General features: G+C 41.3%; 1 protein-coding gene across 3 annotated transcripts in view; it reads left to right on the forward strand.

Moving 5' to 3' along the window:
• The window catches only part of KIZ (kizuna centrosomal protein), a 113092-nt gene that overhangs the window by 49851 nt on the left and 40249 nt on the right, over nt 1-22992 (forward strand). For 2 of the 3 annotated variants that reach the window (XM_067532851.1, XM_067532853.1), the window contains exons 7-9: nt 3727-3861; nt 7106-7261; nt 9961-10111. In XM_067532851.1, the coding sequence (XP_067388952.1) occupies nt 3727-3861; nt 7106-7261; nt 9961-10111 (442 nt within the window). The remainder of the gene's footprint in view (nt 1-3726; nt 3862-7105; nt 7262-9960; nt 10112-22992) is intronic. The other variant, XM_067532852.1, reaches the window with a different exon arrangement.

The raw sequence follows: 22992 nt of genomic DNA on the forward strand, positions 1-22992 counted from the left end.
GGGAATATATGTATTGTGCTATGGAGTTTGAACATATATCACTTTAAAAATTTCCATTAGGTTTGCAGGATCATGTTTTCACTATAGATTGGTCCAAGCTGCAAAGTTGTGATCTATATGTTGAAAACCCTTTGTTCCATTGTTCCAGCAGTACTTGGATCTGAAGTTTCAATTCAGGCCCATATTTTGTTTTAATATATTAGTATCATGTGGTCTATGCAAGGGATGTTTAAAAACTGTGAAACTCTGTTGTATTACTTTCCTTTGGGAGAAAATGGTCTAGTAGAAAATACAAATAACACTTTTGTAACCATTTTGTATGGAGAACAGCTTAATTTTTTTTAAAGTTACAAAAATTAACATATAGAGAATATAGACTCATATGTATAAAGTTCATTTTGTAACAGGGAAAGATGATCAGAGTTTAAAGAAAGCCAAGAATTTTTTGTGTCCAGGACTCAATCTCACAAGCAGTTACATTATAACAGCTGCTCGTAGAACCCTCTACAGCTAAAGATGACCCACAAGGGAAATAAAGGGCTTGTGCTCTTTTTTTCTTTATGAAGGATTTTAAAAAAATTATATATTTCTTTTATTAGAGGTTCAGGTTCTGACTAACTTGCAGACTGGTTGACTAACAAGTGAAGTGATTGCATCACAAAAGTCAAGAGAGTGAAAGATGAGCAAAGAGTGAAAGATATTAAATACTTCGTGAACACCTATGTAACTTCAACATCAAACTTACATTTTGGAGAAGAGATGCCTTTCTTAAACATTCAGCACTCTACTTTATCTTCAGATAAAGGACAATAGATCACAAAATACATGTTCTGAGCCTTTTGGTGCAGTGGTTCTTAAACTTTTTGGGCTCAGCACTCATTGGAAAATCTTGGTGGCCTGCTGCAACCCAGTAAATAGCAAAATAGCAGTAAATAGCAAAAAACATCTGGCTCACTAAACATTTTTTATCATGATGAATAATATAATACACATTAATGTAATAAGCACTAAATAAGTATACTGTGCGTACCAGAGCGACTGATCCTGTGCCACAAGGCTGGATGAGCTGGGTTCCCTCCTCTAGGCATTGTTACCTGGTGCATGGGGTCAGAGTGGCACACACTCAAATTTGGCCCAGCTGGCCCCCATCATCATGACAGCAGTGCAGCTGAGCTAGACCTAACTGGTGCTGCAACTGGACCTGCACCAGGTCACAATATCTGGAGTAGATATCTGAGCTCAGCCAGCCCCGGGGGACTAGGGCCATAGGAGTCGCCGCTGCAGGGTGAGCGTGGGTCTCCCACATGACCCTTTGACACATTTTGGTGACTCAATTATGGATTGTGATCCAGGGATTGAGTAACCCTGTGCTTGCAGGTCTTCCAGCTAAATCAGGGAAAACCAGAGTTGACATTCCTGATATTCCTAGAGTAAAAAACAATCAAAAACACACACAAGAAGGGAAAATACCCCTTAAATCTCAGCCTTCCTGGCCTTTTCTTATACATCTTAAAGAAGCAAAGGAGGGCACGAACCCATTTTTAAAATTTTTTTTGCAGGCTGTTAAAGTTGCAGTACATTTTCTATTTTAACTCCCTTTCCAGGGGTGGGGGGTGGTGTGTGTGTGTGTGATTCCTTTCAACCATTTTTTAATAATAGGCTGTCCCTATACAAAAATCTGGTGTAGTTTTTTGATCAGGATTCAAGAAAGGCTAAAGTTGCGAAATGTGAAATTTGACACAGTAATAGTCCCTCATTAAGGATTAGCATGTGGTTTTGGTTTGGGGAGGAAAGAAAGTCGATTTGTCAAAGTTAGGACATTTGAAAATTGTGTTGTTGAGTGGGATATATTACCCTCCCTCAAAAGCTCGTTATATTATATATCTGCTAGTCCTCCTGACCCATATTCATCCACTCCCCCATTTGAAATAAACAAATACCAAAAGGCACCTCTGCACATCAAGGGCAATCAAACACATTTGGAGTCTGTAGAACACGCCATTTTGGAGATGAGGTGAGCGGGGAAAAAAGCTAAGACAACTTTCAAAAAGTCAGTAATAGGAAAATATTTTCTAAACACTGTTGAGTAGGATTTCCAAAAGCACTCAGTGTTGGCCTAGCTCTGATCCCGTTGAAATCAGTGGCAAATTGAAAATCACTTCCCATGGCTGTAAAACTCCTTTTCTGATACTTTATTTTTCCAAACTTCCCAGTAGTGTGTGTTTGAAAGAGATACCAACTCCTCCCCCATCTCTGCCCCCTCTTTCTCAAAGGGCGAGAGTATTTTACAGTTAATGGGAGAAAACAGTATTTAACCCTCTCCTTCCCCTTTAGTACATTTACCTCATACCTAACCCCCTTTTTATATTTTTCCCCTCATACATGCAGTGTCTGTTTTTATATTTTTGTATGCTTTTGTCTTCTCCTGCTCTGGCTACTTGCCTTTCCCTTCCTCCTAGCATCCTCTTCCTGGGAGCTTTTATAGGCCTCTCAGGTCCCACAGCTGTTCCTCATTCCCTCCTTCTCTGCCAGCTTGCTCAGCTGTCCTCCCCTCTACCCACAAAAAACCTCAAATCCTCCACATATAGAGACAGATTAATAAGAGGAGAAACAAAAAGACACTTAAGGTCCTAATCTACCTAACTAAGACAAACAACAAACGATTAAGTGGAAAAAAAGGGGATTGAGCACTTGCGATTTGCAAGCTGAAGCAGTTCCAGCAACCATCACAGGCGGAAAGAAGGGACTGAAGGGGCGTAGGGCCAGCAGCACCTCATATACCACAGCTTGTGGGCGGGGCTCTAGGGGGCACCGAAACTGGCCCTATGGGGACTGTTAAGAGGGAAAAACGTTCCAGTAACTGTGCATGGAAGTGTGCACACACCTACAATGGAATAGACACATCTCGAAGAACAATAGTTACAAAGTAAGTAACTGTCTTTTCTTATCCCTTCTGTGGCCAAGTCTACAGAGGCTTCCAAAAACTAGAGCAGTGTTTCTCAACCTGGGGGTTTAGAGGGGTCGCAAGTGCAGAGCTGGTATTGGGGGTGGCAAGAAAGGCAATTGCCTGGAGCCACAGGGGCGCCATGAAACTAAGTTACATGCCTCAGCCCCGTGGGGGTGGGACTCAGGCTTCAGGGGTACAGTAGTTTGGAAAGGTTAAGAACCACTGAACTAGAGCAAAGTGCTGATTTCTGTGAAACTGGCAAGAACAAAAAGACAGCCCCTGAAAACAGGGGGGGACATTCACCCTGACTAAAAATAAAGCATACCTTGGTGCTATTGAAACATAGCATCCAAAGCATACAGAGACCAGTGGCAGAGATGTAAAAGATTTGTTGGAGTTGAAGATTTTTTTTTCTTTTTCTGCAGAGGTAGAACAGTATTGTTTATGCTGAAAGGTAATTCTCAATTTCACTAGCAATATAAATGTAGATCTAGTACTTTTTTAAAAAGCTGTTCATGGAATTTTCTGTTTCAGAATTGTTTTTCCTCTGATCATGTTCATTTACTTTATTTTGGGAGTCTGCCTGAGTTCTTTTTATCAAGAGTTTTAACCTTTTTGTAAATCTTTTAGTGTGAGTGAAAGACTAAAATAAGGATACAGATCAAAATATTTTAGAATTTGCTCAGAGGCATTTCTATCTAAATGTCTATATATGTTTGACTTGTGCTCAGTAGAATTCAGTTTTAATAGCTTTAAAACTTTTTGTTATCTATCTTCAGGGATTGTTTGTCATTTGAAGGATTCTCCAATTTACTCCAGTTCATAGAAGATTTGGTGGAGAAAGCAGCACCTGAATGCTTGGCTCTGTACAAAAGTGGAACCATAAGTATGGCAAAAATGAAGACACTAATAAGGTTGATGTAACTTTCATTTGATCTATACCAACAGAACTCTCAATTAAAAAGTAGAAACTAGAGGAGTATAGTATTTCCTATTCCCCAGTCCCATCTCATTTATATTGGCCCGTTTGCTTTAGTGCCCCTAACTGTAACGTCTATAAATAAAATTTTCTTTAAATTGTTTGTTAGCTACTAGCTTTGAATTTGGCTCAGGTGAGTAATACCTGGAAGTTGTTACCCCCCCGGCAGCTGTTCAGTGATCTTTGAGATATAAGCTGGTAGTCTGTGCTCTTCATTCTGCTGGGTGAAAAGGGAGGCAGAGAGAAAGAGAGAGAGAGAGATCTTCTCCAAACCATCATCTACTGTAGTTAACAAAAAGCCAAACTTCTGATGTCAGCAAAAGGCTGAAATATGACTTTAGGAACCCTGTCCCACCAAATTATTTTAGTAAATAAGGTCTCAACTTGGCCTTAATTTTCAGAAGGTTACTCTTGTCCTTTGGAAGTGACCATTAGTGCTGGAATTAGTATAGGAAGTGTTGACACAATGTTCTTTCTGGGTTGGCAGCAGAAAAATGCACCAAAAGCCAAACAGTAAAGAAGAAATTTTGTAAATAGTGTTGTGATATTGTCCTGTGCCTGTCTACAACTATGAAACACATCATTTGGTATCCCACCATGTCTACAAATACAGGCACTGGGAGTGCAAGGTCTTTATTGTATTTAATAAAGATTTATTACAGATTTAATTAGATGTTGCCATAAAAATATCTATTTATTTTAGGGAGTCATAAGGAAGGTTTCCAAAACCAGTCAGAATTATTAGCCTGTACAATGGGTATAATTAGAAATTGTTTCCTGCATCAACATGGGTTTTACCTTCACTGTGGCGATTCCAGTAATCCCTATTTTTATAACTATATTTAAGAACACAAGAGTGGCCATACTGAATCAGACCAATGATCCATCTAGCCCAGTGTCCTGTCTTCCAACAGTGGCTGCTAGTGCCAGGTGCTTCAAAGGGAACCAATAGAACAAGGCAATTTATTGAGTGATACATCCTCTGTCGTCCAGTCCCAGCTTCCAGCAGTCAAGGGTGTAGGGACACTTAAGAGCATAGGGTTGCATTCCTGATCATCTTGGCTAATAGCCATTGATGGACCTATCCTCTGTGAATTTATCTAATTCTATTTTGAACTGAATTATGGTTTTTGGCCTTCACAGTCCCCTGGGAACAAGCTCCACAGGTCAACTGCGTGTTGTATGAAGAAGTACTTCCTTTTGTTTGTTTTTAATCTGCTGCCTTGTTAATTTCATTGGATGATCCCAGGTTCTTGTGTTATGTGAAGTGGTCAATAACATTGCTTTATTCATTTTCTCCATATCATTCATGATTTTATAGACCTCTACCATGTCCCCCCACTTAGTCATCTCTTTTCCAAGCTGAACAGTCCCAATCTTTTTAATCTCTCCTCATACAGAAGCTGTTCCACAGCCCTAATCAGTTTTGTTGCCCTTCTCTGTACTTTTTCAAATTCTAATTTTTTTTTTTTTTTTTGAGATTGGGCAACCAGAACTGCATGCAGTATTCAAGATGTGGATGTACAATGGATTTATATAGTAGCATTATATTTTGTCTTTTTGTTTATCCTTTTCTTAGTGGTTCCTAATATAGTTAGCTTTTTTGACTGTCACTGCACATTGAGCAGATGTTTTCAGAGACCTATCCACAATGACTCCAAGATCTCTTTATTGAATGGTTACAGCTAATTTAGGCCCCCATCATTTTGTATATATAGTTGGGCTTATGTTTTCCAATGTGCATTAAGTTGAATTAATCAACACTGAATTTCTTCTGCCATTTTGTTGCCCATTCACCCCGTTATGAGATCCCTTTGTAACTCTTTGCAGTCTGCTTTGGACTTAATTATCTTGAATAATTTTCAATTAATTGCAGACTTTGCCATCTCACTGTTTTCCCTTTTTCCAGATCATTTATGAATATGTTGAACAGCACTGGTCTCAGTTCAGACGCCTGGAGGATCCTGCTGTTTTCATTTCTCCACTGTAAAAACTGACATTCATTCCTACCCTTTCTTTCTTATGTTTTAACCAGTTACTGATCCATGAGAGGATCTTCCCTCTTATCCCATGACTGCCTATTTTGCTTAAGAGCCTTTGGTGAGAGATCTTGTCAAAAGCTTTCTGAAAGTCCAAATACAATATGCCCACTGGATCACCACTGTCCACATGCTTGTTGACCCTCAAAGAATTCTAATAGATTGGTGAGGCATGATTTCTCTTTAAAAAAGCCATATTGACTCTTCCAAAATATATCAACATGTTCATTTATGTGTTTGATAATTCTCTTCTTTACTATATTTTCAATCAATGTGCTTGAAGTTAGGCTTACTGGTCTGTAATTGTCAGGATCTTCTCTGGAGACTTTGAAAATTGGTGTTACATTTGCTATCTGCTAGCAATAGGTTACAAAGCACAATTAATTGTTCTTTAATTTCATATTTGAGTTCCTTCAGAACTCTTGAGTGAATACCATCTGGTGACTTATTACTGTTGAATTTATCAATTTAATTTATCAATTTAACTACTGTGGGTGTCAAGGCCACAGTCTTGCTAACACTTATGCACATTCTTAACTTTATGCATGTGTATAGGCCCACTGACTTCAGTGGCACTACTCGTGCATAAAATTAATCACACATTTGCATGGTCCCCACTATTGAAATTTGTGGTGTTTCAGTCTTACCAGTTGCATCCAAAAATAGATAGTTCATATATTCCACATACTGTCCATTGCATCCAGGTTTCACAAGGCTGTCAGGTGACAAAAATTATTGCAAGAACTAATCTTGATATAATGAACAATATAAAATTTTACCTTTTTAAAGATTGGTTGATAGGTTGGTTTAGCTCAAATGGAATGCTCATGTGGTTTTTCTTGCCATGAGAGTAATTTTTTTTTCAGGTGTAACTTCATCCACAGCCAAAGGGCATTAAGGAGTTAAAAAGTTGGATTTGTTCCCTGGATTTTTAAAAAATAATGTTTTTCTAAGTATATTGCTCTATTTTATGTCTTTGTCAAGAGACATTGTCATGGCTGCATTTTTATGTCTAGATTATATTACTGATTATTATTCCATAAACCATGAGAATTACTGCAGATTCTATAACCAAACCTATTCTAGCTGTCTGTCTGGGCTTAAATAAACATTTCATGCAGCACCTGTTTTATTTTATAGCTTTTGTACTCAAACTGACAATTTGAAAGAGGAAGACCTTGAGGCATGTGAAGCAGTTGTCCTTCATCAGCTTCAGGGATTGTTGCAGAACACAGTGAATGGACGCCTCTTACCTGAGAAAACACTTAATGAGAAAGGTATAGCTACAGATGAAAAGTAAGTCAGGTATCATAGTCACAAAACTAATGTAATCATATGATTAATGTTCTTACACTTTCTCTGAATTTGTTTTTTTAATGTTTTATAAAGAGAAAGCAGAATATAGGTCAACCTTATGAGTGAAATCTAAATTTCAGAATTCCAAGAGGTGATCTACACACGCCAGTATCAGACATCTGATTCAATCATTCTAAATTAGCAGATTAAGCTGATTTTTTATTACTAGTCAGTTTTTAAAATAATTTCAATTGAGCTCTTCTCACTGAAAGGTTATGAACCTATTTGCTTTTTACATGTTAAATGTAAAGCGTTTTCTCATTTTAAATGAGGCATTATATAGATTTAGCTCTGTGCCTTCTCTTTGCATCAATAGGAGACGTGGCTAAAATCCACTGGTCAACTTCAAAACATACCATTAAAATATGTTAATTACATGATACACTTCCATAACCTAGAAAGGTAGGTGGACTGACTTTCAACAGCAAAAAACTGCCCTTTGGTTTGCCTAGTCATGATAGACTCTTCATTGCCAGGCAGAAAACTTGCACTGGATTCCTACTGAATCACTCCCTGGGCTGCAAGTTTGTTGAATTTCTCAGCAGTGACTTCTTTTACTGATTGAGGAATAGTATTAATTTTCAAAAGGATCCCATATTCTCGTCCTTCATTGTTTGAAAGGCATGTGGTTGCAATGTGGAACCATGAGGATCTGGGATACAAATTTGAGGAATAAATGAGGGTTCTTAAAAAGGTGCAGAAGATGCTCATTTCTGGAGAGGAGGAAAGGAGGGAAACACAGATGCTTCTAACAGAGAGCTCTGTAGTGTGTGGTTTATATGCTATTTCTGAAATACTATACAAAGTACCTTTCTAAAAAGGAAGATCCATACACATACAATACCTACACATAATCTGGTAATTCTGCTGGGAACCCAGGTTGTGGAACACATGGCCTTCAAAGAGGCATTTATTTGTGTCCCAGGATATGTGGTGCATTATTATAATCATTGACATTGTAGTGAAAGTTAGAATTAAATGTTGCAAAGCTGTTTTAGTTATAAACTTCTCTTTTCATATGTTTATGCCAATTCCTAATAAAAAATATTACCTAGTTTTCAGTGGGGAATATTTTTCAGTGTCTGGATTGTTGTGAAAAATGGAGAAGCCACTTTTGCTCAAAAATCCCTGAAAGTGTGAATTTTGAAAAAACTATCAGAGAAGGAGGTGTTCCATAGCAGGCTACTTAGTAGATTAAACGAAGTATTATTATATTAGGCCCAGTTAGTTGCAGAAGGGAAATAGAACTCAAGCCCTCCTGACTCCCAGTCCCACACTTAATCCAATATACCACGTGACTTTTGGAGTTCACCTTCTTTTCTTCCAGCCTTTTCAAAATTCTCAAGTGTGAATGCAGGGGTGAAACTGGCTTTCTTGAGATTTTTGCATACTTTGCTAGCAATAATTTTCAGTATGTGTAATTAAAAAAAAAAATTCAAAATCAAACACAATGAATTAGTGAAAAATCTAACACATAGAATAGCAGAGCAGGTGGTGACACCGTGCCTTACTAGTCTGGATCAAACCGCAAAGCATACTCATTGCACTAGGAATATTTGTAAAGTGTGTAACACTGCAATAGAATGTTGCTAATTTATAGTAATGACTGGAAGATGTATCATGAAACACTAAATTTTGCAAATTATCAAGTAAGCTGCAAGGGACCAGGGTGTAGGTGGTCTGGCCTAATGGTCACAGTTGGGCTGGGGTCCACACATCAGGGACGGTAGTTGGTGAGCGGGGGTCAGAGGAATTGCTGGAGCCAGGTTCAATAAGTAAGAGTTGGGGTTCAGAGTCAGGCTAGGGGTGGAGACCTGGATCAGAAGTAGTACCAAACTGGAACTGAGAGGCAGGAATCTGGGTCAGAGTCAGGCTGGAGTAGGAGACCAGGGATCAGAGGTAGTACTAGGCTAGAGTCAGGAGGCAAGAGTCCAGGTCAGGCTGGGACCAGAGATCAGGTGAGGTCTGGAGTTGCAGCAGGCCTGAAATCTGTGGTGTTGCCCAGCAAACTTCCTGGGGCACCTCCAAAGTTAAATAGGGTGGCTGGCCAATCAGAAGGCTGCAGGGTACTTCTTGCAGCACCTATTCCCCACAGTGCTCCCTGGCTATGGCTCTGCATGGCCTCCCAGAGACATTGTGGGAACATCAGCTGTCCGAGGCTCTTCAGACTCAGATTCTAGTCCCTGCATTCTTACATAAGTGAATAAATTCAATAAATCCAGAATAAAGCATCACATAATCATGCACATTGACAACAATGTTATTTTTAATATTTCTGGTAATTCTATGTAGTGTATTATTAAATGTACCCAGACTATGGCAATATCATTGATTATGTGAGCAGTAACATGAGTACATGAAGAAAGAGGTAATCAAAATACAAATTTATTTGAAATGAATATAATATAGGGAGGGAAAGGATTTATCAAGTGTAAAGGGACGAAGTCTGTAGAAACAGAAATTTTATTTTCAACTTTCAACAAGGATATTACAAATTGAGGTTTTAAAAAGTTAGTTAATAGTATGTTATTGACTCAGCGATGTTAAACAAAAGATATGAATAGTACTGGAGGTGGCTGATTTTACATTTTATTGATACACTGTGTCTCATATTTACTGCATGCATGTCTGTTTTCCAGGTCTGACCTGCCATTGGATTTTGCCATGTTACGGGAACGTTTGTGCAAACACATTTTAATCTTGAAAAAACACCATGTTTTGCTGACGGAAGAAGTAAAAGAGATGTTTGGAACTTTACTGATTTCAGAAAAAAATGCACAAAGTGGCCAGGTTAGCCGTTACGATCATTCAGCCATTATGCTTACTGGTAATCAAACTGTTCGTGTGCGTGCATGTGTGTGTATCTGTGGCTACAGCCTGCAGTTCTGGGAAAAATAGAAATAAAAAATTATTTTTGAAAAGCCTTTTTAAACTTAAAAATAGCCTTCATCTACCACCATTGTCCCCTACCATGATTGTTGTGATCAGTGGTCACTACTGTGGAAAATTTAATCTCTCACTCTCTTTGCTCTTTTCCTTTCCCACGTCTGCACTGATGGCAGCTATTTAGAAATATGCATACATTTACAGGAATAAGCGATACATGTATAAGCACCATTATGCCAGTGGCCTCGTGTACTCCTTTATCTATACCAATTTCTAAATCATTATGGTTAAAGCAGTGCAAAAATTATTTAGACAAGCCCCAAGGAAGCTGTAGCTTAGCAGCTATCACATTATTTCAAGGGGAGAGAGGTAGTCTATGAGGTAAACAAGTCCTCAAACCATTTTGAGCTTGATAGATTAAAAACAATGCCCTGAACTCCATCTAGAAATTTACTGGCCACCAATGCAGATTCTAGAACACTGTTGTTCTGTGCTGGTTGCATAGCATGCCACTTAAACGATAGCCACATTTTGCAGTAGCTTCAGTTTCTGAAGCATCTCAGTGTGTGGTCCCATGTAGAGTGCATTGTGGGAAGTCTAGTCATAGCATTACAAAGGCATGGATCTTTATGTAATTGGTTGAGGACTGCATTTTAGCCTTTTGGAACTCAGGATATTCTCACTTGTGTGATTCTCCTTCCCCCTACCCCCCAGCATTGCACCACTTTAGAATCTTCTGGAAAGTGGTACCTATGGGGCTGCATGGGTACTTTCTTGTGAGAAAAGATTCAGAATCCAGGTTATAAAAGGACCTAGTGACCAAACCTGAGTTAGTCCCTTCTTTTCTGCAGCTAGTTGCTAGTGTAGGACCCAGGCTGTGCCCAGTACCAGATGTCTGTCTCTTAGAAATACATGAATTGTCTTACCATAGAATTAAAAAAGGTGTTAAAACACCAAGATCAGGTACTTCAGTGAGATAAAGATGCCTCATTCCTGGTTTGTGATACTTTACACAATTTTTTAATACTTTTAAATCCAATGGAGGAACATTTCTGCATGAAAAATTGAGGTGTTCCATTTAATGGAAAATGTTGTCGCGTTCTCAGCTGGATCTCTTATCCAGTACAGTGACAATAAGATGTTTATATCTATAGCTTTGGTAAGTAAATACTTAAAGCAGATCTTAGCTTCTTAAACTTATCTGGGAAAAGCTCACAGAGAAAGCTATTGTGGAATCTCCAGAAACAGAAAAACGTGTTCGTTGAGTCCCCACAGATATCAAGAATTTCAGTAAAAAATACAATTCATGAAGATGTTTGGCAATGGTTACCTTGTGTACAGACAGTGGAACCAAAAGAGTAGAGGATAAAAGGCATATGGGTAGCAGCAGTGGTACTGCTGAAAACAAAAATTCCTGGATGTTACCAAATGCCCAATGTTCTTCAGTCATATTTAACAGGAAGAAGTCTGTCATTTTTTCAGAATCAATGGCAACAGATTGACTGTCCAGTGTGTGCTGGAGATTCTGAATTATTCCATGAAGTTCATCAAAAGACCCATGCTGACCTTCATTTCACCATTAGTGGTCAGAGACCCCACCAAAAAAGCCAATGCAGTCAAGGTATTCAGTCCCTGCTTGGATATAGACAAGGCCCTGAGTATTCTGTGACTATAGAATTAGCTACAAAATCTGTTTTTATTTTAAAAAATATATATTTTTAGTCCTTGGTTCCATATCTAGGTTATGAAAAATCTGATACAAATATTAACTAAATGTAAACCAAATATAGTGTTGTCTTCCTGAGCCTGCAGAGAATCTGAAACCATAGCTCTGAGAAATCTAAATGACAATTTACATGCCAATTGTAAAATATTTTAGTATAAATATCCAGCTAATGTGTTCACATACTATCTCGAACATCCTCCTGTGCCTTCCTTGGTGCTGTAGTTATCTCCTACTCCAGCCTCCCCAAGAAAATTCTTATGGTGCAGTTATGCACTGTTAATACAAAAATCTATTGCCCATATACATTTTAAGAGCTGTGTGAGTTGGGTGTTTTTCCCCAACCTGGTCAACAGACTCAGTCCACATACTGTGTAAAGTCTAAACTCATGCCCCTTACTTATTAACAAAATCACAGTAAGGTAATGTAAAGATCAGCCCAAACCTTCACAGGCTTGACTACTCCTAGGGTTTTTTCTAAAGAAACAATCAACTCACAATCAAGATCCTTTTATGTAGAATGCTGCACCCTACTATGTTGTTCCATGTGACGCAATAAGTCACTGCCTAAGGGAGTCATCAGAACCTTCTTAATGCTTTCCCAACAGGATAAATGTCCTCTAACAAGGTCGGGTATTTCAAACTGGAAACTTTACAGCATCTTCCATGAGGAAAAAACACTACCAACTTATTATAGACAGAGTAAAATAAAGAGACCAGTGTGACATGTATTCCACAAGGCAGATTATTTTCCTGCTAATTAAATAGTTCTACATGATGGAATTTTTTTCTTATCCTTTTTCATTAGAAAAAGAAACACCAGGAAATTCCAGACAAAGAAATAAGTACTTTAAAGGTGCAAGAATCAAGAAATGATAAAATATATAGCCACTTACTGTTATTTTCTCAGGACCTCTGTCTCGTTCCATATACTGTTTTAAACATGTACGCATTTGTTTATAATCTCACAAGAAGAAAAATATATAATGTATAAATCAGTGGCAATGTCTACATAGTAAATAATACGGGGGGGGACAACAAAACATGTCACTAACCCTATTAGACATTTTTCTTTTATTTAACCTACCCCCCCCAAGAATGCCAGAAAAAATACCATTCTTAATCAGACATTAAGGCTGCTAGAAGGTGGCTGGGGAGGGGAAATGGGTGTCCATTTATTTTCTTCGGGAATAAAACATTGTAAAGAATTTCTTCAATATTTTCAGTAGGGTATCAGTATTCCCTAGCCCTTCAAAATCCATTTTTTAAATTAAATAGATGCACCATAGTGAAAAAAGGAAAAAAAAAATTAATCACAAGCCTATTGTATCTCATTGTTCTCTGTCCATCATTCTCTTTAGATGAATAGCTTTTCATCATGAGTGATGGCTTTTTTCTTTCTTAAAATACCATTGTAATGCTTGCCATACTAAATTTATATGGACAATTTTACAAACAAGGCTATTTTAAAACTTTAATATATATGGTTATAAACCAGCTCCCTGTAAAAAGAGCAGGTAGTTTGATGGACCAGATATTGCCACCACCCCTTCTACCACAAATCTTGAGTAAATGGGCTTTGCACACAGGCTGTAAGAGAGGATAGAAGAATAGTGTCTCCTCCTGCCCCAGCCTGGCAGCTTGAACTTGATGACCATGGTGGGGCTGCATCGGAGGCTCCTGCTATATGGTGCCTAGTGGAGGGGGAATGATGACCCGATCGGTGGGTGCTCTAGTGCTTTGGAGACCGACCTCTTGGCATCATCGATCATGATGATGAGCCACGGTGCCGGTGCCATGACCAGTGCCAACGCAGGAAATCAGGCTCTGACCATGAACTGGAACACCTGGAGCAGCGCCTGGGCACTGATGACTTACGGCGCCATTTCCTCCTTGGTGCAGAGTCTGCCTCGGGCAACTGGGCTCTGCAGGCAAACTGTGCTGGGGTGTGGGAGCGAAGCTGACTTCCTTCTGGGGAGCAGCCTCTTGCAGGTGACCCAGACAGGCACCACCTCCGAGAACAAGTTTCACCTGGTGCCGGGGACCATGACCGGTGCTGAGAGGGCATGGGGAGGGCAACCCAGGCTAAAGAGGGTATTAAAGATAGTGAAGGCCCGATGGCAGACCCCTTCATCAGTAGCCCCAACCTCTAAGGGGGCTGAGAAGAAATATTATGTCCCGGCAAAAGGATTTGAGTATCTTTTCACCCTCCCCCCTTCTGATACCGTGGTGCTAGATGCTGCCAACCAGCAGGATAGGCAGGGACAGCCTGGTCCCATGCTCAAAAATAAAAACAACAAGAATTTGGACCTGTTTGGGAGACAGGTTTATTTGACAGCAAGCCTGCAGTTTCGAATTGCCAATCAGTAGGCTCTCCTGGGCAGGTACACTTTCAATCCCTAGGACTCTCTAAAGAGCTGTGCGGACACTTTGCCCCAGGACCAGGTGCTGGACTTTAGCACCGTCTTAGAGGAGGGCATTATGGTGGCCAGAGCAGCGCTGCAGGCGTCTTTGGACGCAGCAGAGTTGACGGTCAGAGCCATGGCCTCCGCCATCTGCATGCGCAGGTGCTCGTGGCTGCAATCCTTGAGTCTGTCTCAGGAGGTCCAAGAGTCCATCCTGGATCTTCCCTTCGATGGGTCAGCTTTGTTTTTGGACCAGATGGATGCGAAGTTGCATGGTCTGAAAGATTCAAGAGCCGTGCTCTGCTCCTTGGGTCTTTATACACCCCAGGCCTCTAGGTGCCAGTTCCATCCTCAGGGCCAGCAACAGCAGAGATACCAGCCACAGTGTTTCACACCCTACAGACAGAGGGACTGAAATAGGGGGTCTAAGAGATGTCAGCCAACGCCAGAGCGCTCCTCATCCCCCCAGCAAGGGTCAACTAGACAATCTGATAATCAAGGGTGGTCATTTTGAAGATGCACCCGAGGATGGCGTTCCAGCCTGTTCCCTGGATCCCCCCCCCCCTATCCCTTCTTGAACCGCCTAGCTCCCTTCTTGTCCAAATGGGCCAAAGTCACTTCAGACCACTGGGTCCTTGGCATATTTTCGGTAGGCTGTGCCCTCCAGTTTGCTTCTATCCCTCCCAACAACCCTCTCTCCCCATCCCTCTTTAGGGACTCCTCTCACAAGCAACTCCTCATGCAAGAGGTAGAGACCCTTCTCAGTCTAGGGGCTGTAGAAGGGATTCCACCAGACATGAGGGGGGAAAAGGTTATTACTTGAGGTACTTCCTCATCCCCAAAGTGAAAGGGGACCTAAGGCCTATACTAGACCTGCATCGTCTAATATCTCAAGAGACTGAAATTTCGCATGGTCTCCCTTGTCTCCATCATCCCCTCCCTGGATCTAGGAGACTGGTATGCCACCCTCCTCCTAAAGGATACATACTTCCACATTTCTATTTTCCCCAGCCATAGATGTTTCCTGGTGCCTGGCTCCCACTACCAGTTTGCAGTGTTGCCCTTTGGCCTTTCCTCGGCCCCGAGGGTGTTTATGAAATGTATGGCAGTAGTGGTGGTGCACTTGAGGCACAAGGGGGTCCAAATCTTCCCCTGTCTGGATGATTGGCTAATCAGAGGCAGGTCCAGGGCTCAGGTCCAGAGCAGTGTAGATCTGACATGTGCCACCTCCTACCGGCTGGGCCTGCTAATAAATGAGCAGAAGTCCACATTAATTCCAGTGCAGCGGATAGAGTTAATCGGGGCAGTCCTGGACGCTTCCCAAGGCAGAGCTTTCCTGCCCCAGTCACACTTCGAGGCGATGTCCGCCATCATCACTTGCCTGCACCTCTGCCCAACTACAACAGCCAGACACTATCTGCAGCTGTTAGGCCACATGGCGGCCAGCACTTACGTGGTGAGGCTGGCTTGGCTAAGACTCAGACCTCTTCAGTCATGGCTCACCTTGGTTTATGCCCCGAGCAGACATTCCCTGGACTGGGTGGTCACAGTACCCCCCCTCCCAGATCCTGGCCACACTGGACTGGTGGTGGAGCCCCCAGGCAGTGTTGAGGGATGTGCTGTTCGAGGAGCTAGTCCCTCAGTCACTCTGGTATCGGACGCCTCGGACTTAGGGTGGAGGGCCCATATCAGCACCAACCTTGGCACACAAGGGGTCTGGTCGAGGGAAGAGAGAGACATGCACATCAGCATGAGAGAGTTACAGGCTATTCGCCTAGCCTATGGAGTGTTCCTCTGCTTTATTACGGGCAAAGTGGTGCAGGTACTGACAGACAATACAGTGGCCATATGTTACATCAACAGACGGGGAAGCCTGTTCCTCAGCCCTCTGCAAGAAAGCAATTTGTCTGTGGGATCTGGTGATGAGGCACAGTTTTCACATAATAGCCTCACACCTCTCTGGAGTGAGCAGCAAAGAGGTAGACCACCTCAGCAGGTTGTTCTTACCCCTGCCGCGACTGGTCGCTTCACCTAGGTGTGATTTCTATGATTTTCCAATGGTGGGACTCTCCCCAGGTAGACCTGTTTGCATCAGTATGGAACCGGAAATGCCTGCAGTTCTGCTCCCTCCATGGTCTGGAACCGGGTCGCTCTCTGATGCCTTCCTGCTGCAGTGGTCAGGGAGCTTCATGTACGCGTTTTCACCCATTCCTCTTCTTCACAAATCCATGCTGAAAATCAAGAGGGACAAGGCGGACGTTATCTTAATTGCACCGGCCTGGCTGTACCAGCAGTGGTTCAGCATGCTGCTGGACCTATCGATCACCCCCTGCTGGAGCTACCGAGATGGCATGATCTCCTGTCCCAGGACTATGGTCGCTTGCTACATCCAGACTGGACTCCCTACACCCCACAGCATGGAGGCTCCATGGCTGAGCACAGATGAGTGAGCCTGTTTGGCGCAAGTCCAGCAAATCCTGCTGGGTAGTAGGAAACCTTCCACACAGGTCGCGTACTGGGCAAAATGAAAGCGATTTACCTGTTGGGCAGAATCCCAGGGGATTTTGCCAGGGTTGTCACCGAGACAGGCGATCCTGGAGTTGCAACTGAAGCTCCAGGGGCTAGCCGTGACCTCCCTGAATATCCACCTGGCAGCTATATCGGCGTTCCACCAGCCTTTGGAGAGGAGATAAGTTTTCTCCCACCCTATGACAATAGGTTCCTGAAAGGGGTGGAGAGGCTTTATCCCTGGGTCCGTGATCCGGTGCCTTCCTGGGATCTCAGCTGGTCCTCTTGCAGCTCACGGGGCCCCCCTTCAAGCCCATGGCTACATGCCCTTTACTGCTGCTGTCATGGAAGGTGGCCTTCCTGGTGGCCATTATCTCGGCAAGGAGGGTCTCCGAGATTATGGTGCTAACCTCGGAGCCTCCTTATACTGTGTTCTATAAAGACAAAGTTCAGTTGCAGCCACACCCGGCCTTCCTGCCTAACATGGTTTCCCAATTTCAAGATATTTTCCTCCCCACGTTTTTTCCTAAACGGCATGGTTCAGAAGAGGAGAGGAGGTGCACACGCTAGATGTTAGATGGGCGTTAGCATTCTAAATTGAGTGCACAAGACCGTTCGGGAGGTCTATACGTTTCATCACAGTGGCTGATTGGATGAAAGGCTTACTACCTGTTTCCATCCAGTACATCTCATCGTGGATAAATTCTTGCATCAAGTTTTGCTATGAGCAGGCGAAGGTGCCACTTCCGGGGATAATTACAGCCCACTCAACCAGAGCTCAAGCTTCATCCACAGCCTTCCTAACAAGAGTGCCTGTGCAAGACATCTGCAGGGCTGCCACGTGGTTGTCTGTACACACCTTCACGTCCCACTACGCCATCGTCCAGCAGGCACAGGACGACACGGGCTTCAGCAGAGCGGTGCTGCAGGCAGCTCATCCGTAACTCCGGCCCATCTCTAAGGTATTGCTTGTGAGTCAGCTACAATAGAACGGACATGAACAAGCACTCGAAGAAGAAAACACAGTTACCTTGTAACTGTTGTTCTTCATGATGTGTTGCTCATGTCCATTCCATGACCCACTCCCCATCCCCACTGCTGCAGTTGGCGGCAAGAAGGAACTGAGGGGGCATAGGGCCAGCAATGCCTCATACACCGCGGCATGTGCGTGGGGCTCCAGCGGGTGCCAAAGCCGGCTTTATGGGTACTGCTAAAGGGAAAGAAGTTCCCATAACCATGCACGGAGCCGCACACATACCTACAATGGAATAGACATGAGCAACACATGGTAAGTAACCATCCTTTACAGAATGCTTTGCATTTGTTGATCACAAAGCACTTTTACAAAAGAAGATGAGAATCATTATCTCCACTTTACAGATGGGGAAATAGACACACAGTGTCTTTCCCAAGCATCCATAGCAGGCTAGTGGCAGATCAAGGAATAGAGCTCAGGTCTCCTGACTCCTAGACCAGTACCCTGTCTGCTAGATCAGATTCCTCAATAGGAAATAGATATTTATTGTCATCTGGGGTCTCTTCACTGCCTTTAAATTATGAGTTTATAACAAGACTTCTTTGCATGAATCCACAATCAAAAATCAGCCTTTTCACATCAAAGAGAGAATATTATAAAGGGTTAATTGGGCTTACATTTTTAATCCAATTTCCCCCCTTCCCTCCCGAGATAGTTTGTAGCTCAAAAAATAAACTGGAACAAATAATTTATAAACCTTTGTTTTTTTCCTCATTTAAACAGTTTCCAGAGGTAATTGATTTTATTAAAAAAAAAAAAAAAAAGTTCCAGTAAAATAATGGCCCAAACAACAATGTGTAATATTTTGGTAGATTGGATCTTTATTTTAAATTGTAGTCAAGGTAACAATACTTTTATGGATAAATACTTTGGCTTTCAGATTTGCAATGCACTTTGCCTGAGCGAGAGACCCAATCAAGGGATGTATCTTTGAACTGATAGTAAATATATTTACAATATTTGTGGAGCTACTCTTATACATTTTATATTTGGTTCTTGCAATGTGGCTAGAACACTGAGTGTGTAATGACAATGAGGTGATAATTTGAATAAAGATAGTAAAGAAAAAGGAATTACATTTAGGGTTCAGTAATATAAGTACTTTATTGCTCAACATATGCACTATAATCTGTTTGCTGTGGTGTGTTACACTGGTGCCCATGTGTGCATGCATTTATTTTTGTATTATATTTGCTAATCAGGATAAATTCTCAAGAGAATTTATCTTCAAGATAGATTTACCTTGGAAACTTCTTATTTACAAGGAAATTGCACAGGACAATAGGCTTCCATGAGGTAGCCTATATAAATAAGGATAAAATACAAAGGCACACAGCTCATTAAATAAAACACATACATTAAAGCTAGTTGGATGCCTGGAAATATTTAAACAACCTGCTATTAAATTCTTTAGAATAGAACACATTTTATGCTAAATGTTTATCCTATGTCTATATATGCACTTGCATGCTGAAGTACAAATACCTAGGTGTGCAAAAATAATCAAATATTTGCACTCTCAAATCCCAAATAGGCAAATAGAAGCCAGATGGAGTTGTGATTTCATTATTTTGCCCATCGTGCCTTAGATTCTTAATTATTAGGAATTTAAGGTTAATACAGTTTTCAGGGCTTTTTATGAAGATTTACTGTGAAATCAGATGAAAATTCCCTCAAACCCTACCTTGCTGGCTCCATGTATTGCATTGTGATGTTTTGTCACAGCATTGCTAAAACATCCACAACCATGCAAAACCCTGCTATCAACATTCCAAACATGCGTGTCAGTCCACTCATGGAAAAACCCCAGGGGCAGAGTTGGAAATGGTTTAAATAAGCATCCTGAATTTAGGGAGATTCCCATCAATCTCTGTAATCCTCCATTGCATAACCAGCCAGCCCCTCATTCAACAGGTCTGAGGGTCTCAGAAGTCTTTGTCTGTGACCAGTAAACCTAATTTCCCTTCTAGCATCTTCAGGAGACAGATGATGTGACCTTCTGTTTTGGCATATACTCTTCTTCTCCTTCCCCTTTCCCCAACACTAGCTTACCTTTGTCCAGTCCTTCTGTCTAGTCTCCTCCACTCAAAAAGCTCTGGAGTCTCCCTCTTCCTTCCTGCCTGTAACAGAGTTTAAAAAAAAGAACTAGATAAGTTAGCCCGGATGGGCAGGAATGTAAAACCATGCTCTGAAGTGTCCTCTGTTTGTCAGAACCTCGGAATGGGTGATAGGGAATGGATCACTTGATGATTACCTGTTCTGTTCATTCCCTATGAAGCACCTGGCACTGGCCCTACTGGAAGACAGGTTACAGTGCTAGATGTGTTCATTCTCTCTGAAGCATCTGACATGGCCACTGTTGGAAGACAGGGAACTGAGGCCATTGATATGACCCAGTATGTCCGTTTTTATGTTCATCTACTCTGAGAATACTCCTTTTGTGGCTTTAGAAGTAGTTGTGGGGAGTGTCCTGCAATGGGACTCTCACGATCTTTGTCTTTTGGTGGTCTGAGAACATTTTGATCTTGAAACTTCAGGGCCTGACTTATGGAAGGAACTTTCTAAAAAATATTTCTGATAGAGTTCTTCATATTCAGTTACACTCCAGTAATGTAGGACCAGTGCAGCTTATTTTAGAACATACAGAAAAGGCATACATGTTCAATAAATATTTCTGTTATGTATTTGGGAAAAACAGATGATATAGTCATATCATATGATAACACTTTCTATTCTTCTATCATCTTAGGATTTTAAACAGCAGCTGCTAAAGGTAGATGTTTTAAAATTGGCAAGTCCAGATAACTTGCACCCAGGTGTTTTAAAAGAGCTGGCTGGGGAGCTCACTGTACCATTAATGTTGATTTTCATTAAGTCTTGGAACAATGTGGAAGTTCCAGAAGACTGGAAGAAAGCTGCTGTTGTGCCAATATTTAAAAAGGGTAAATGGGATGATGGAGGTAATTTATAGGCTAGTTAGTCTGACATTGAACCTGGGCAAGATAATGGAATGACTGATTCGGGACTCGATTAATAAGGAATTAAAGGAAGGTAATATAATTAATGGCAATCAACATGGGTTTATGGCAAAAACATTTTGTCAAACTAAGTTGGTATCTTTTTTTGATGATATTACAAGTGTGGTCAATCAAATTGTTGATGTAATATACTTTGACTTCTGCAAGACATTTAAATTGGTACTACATGACATTTTGACTTTAAAAAACTAGAAGGATATAAAATTAACATGGCACACATTAAATTGTGGCTGATAGGTCTCAAAATGTATCTGTAATTTTGTAAATGGAGAATCATCATTCAGTGGGTGTATTTCTAATAGAATCCCACAAGGAATGTTTCTTGGCCCTGCACTATTTAACATTCCAGTATCCTAGAAGAAAACATGAAAACATCACTAATAAAATTTGCAGATGACACAAAAACTGGGTGAGTGGTAAATAACGAAGAGGACCCGTCACTGTTACAGATTGATCTTTGCTTATGCCCAGTTTATCGAGTAGTCCAGAATATGTGTTTTAATATGGCTAAACATATACATATAGGAACAAAGAATGTACCACACTTGATGGGAGACTATATCCCTGGAAGCAGTGACTCTGAAAAAGATTTTGGGGGATGAGAAGGGATAAAGAACTCAATCTTATTCAGTTTAACAAAGAGAAGGTTAAGGGGTGACTTGATTAGTCCAGAAGTATATGAATGGGGAACAATATTTAATAATGGGCTCTTCCTTATGAGAGGAGACTGAAAGAGCTTGGCTTGTTTAGCCTAACCAAAGAAGGTTGAGGGGAGATATGATGCTCTCTATAAATACATCAGAGGATAAATACCAGAGAGGGAGAGGAATTATTTAAGCTCAGCACTGATGTGGACACAAGAACTAATAGATATAAACTGGCCATCAGGAAGTTTAGACTTGGAATTAGACGCAGGTTTCTAACCATCAAAGGAGTGAAATTCTGGAATAGCCTTCCAAGGGGAGCAGTGGGGGCAAGAAACCTAGCTGGCTTCAAAACTGAGCTTGATAAATTTATGGAGAGGATGGTATGATAGGACAGCCTACGTTGGCAATTGACTGATCTTTGACTACTGGTGGTAGATATGCCAATGGCCTGTGAAGGGATGTTAGATGGGATGGGCTTGAGTTATTACAGAGAATTCTTACTTGGGTGTCTGGCTGGTGAGTCTTGCCCACATACTCAGGGTTTCACTGATCGCCATATTTGGAGGCGGGAAGGAATTTTCCCCCAGGGCAGATTGGCAAAGGCTCTAGGGTTTTTTTGCCTTCCTCTGTAGCATGGGGTACTGCTCACTTGCTGATAGATTCTCTGTATCTTAAAGTCTTTAAATCATGATTTGAGAACTTTAATAACTCAGTCATAGGTCAGGGATCTATTACCAGAATTGGGTGGATGAGATTCTGTGGCCTGTCTTGTGCAGGGATACGACTAGATGATCATATCGGTCCCTTCTGACCTCAGAGTCTATGAGTCTTGCATCTATCAGAGAAAGGTATAACTCAGTCCAGTGACTGGAAGTTGAAGCTAGACAAATTCAGACCGGAAATAAGGCACACATTTTTATAACCGCTAAAACAACGAGAGTTCTGTAGCACTTTAAAGACTAACAAATTTAATTTCAGCAGGCATAAGCTATCGTGGGCTTCAGCCCTCTTCCTCAGATGCAGTTGGTAGAGATAATACAGCAAATATTGGCAACATATATAGGAGGCAACTTATACATATCCAAAGGCATAGACAACAATGGGGTAGGTGGATGAAAGCCGGGTACTTGAGGCCTAATGACAACCATTCAGTAGGAGGTGAGAATGGGTGATCAGAGCAAATTACTTCTTGTAGTGAGATAGCCATTCCAAATCCCTGTTTAAACCCAGTTTGAATGTGTCAAGTTTGCAGATAATTTCTAACTTAGCAGTTTCTCTTTGAAGTCAGTTTTTGAATTTTTTTTGTAGAAGCATAGCAACTTTCAGGTCAGAGACAGTGTGTCCGTGGAGATTCAAGTCTTCTCCGACTGGTTTATGGATGTTATTATTTTTTATGTCTGATTTGTGTCCATTTATCGTTTTGTGAAG

The sequence above is a fragment of the Emydura macquarii genome, unplaced genomic scaffold, assembly GCF_026122565.2.
Source record: "Emydura macquarii macquarii isolate MOO-44397 ecotype Brisbane River unplaced genomic scaffold, CSIRO-AGI_Emac_v2 contig_3305, whole genome shotgun sequence".
Lineage (NCBI taxonomy): Eukaryota > Metazoa > Chordata > Testudines > Chelidae > Emydura > Emydura macquarii.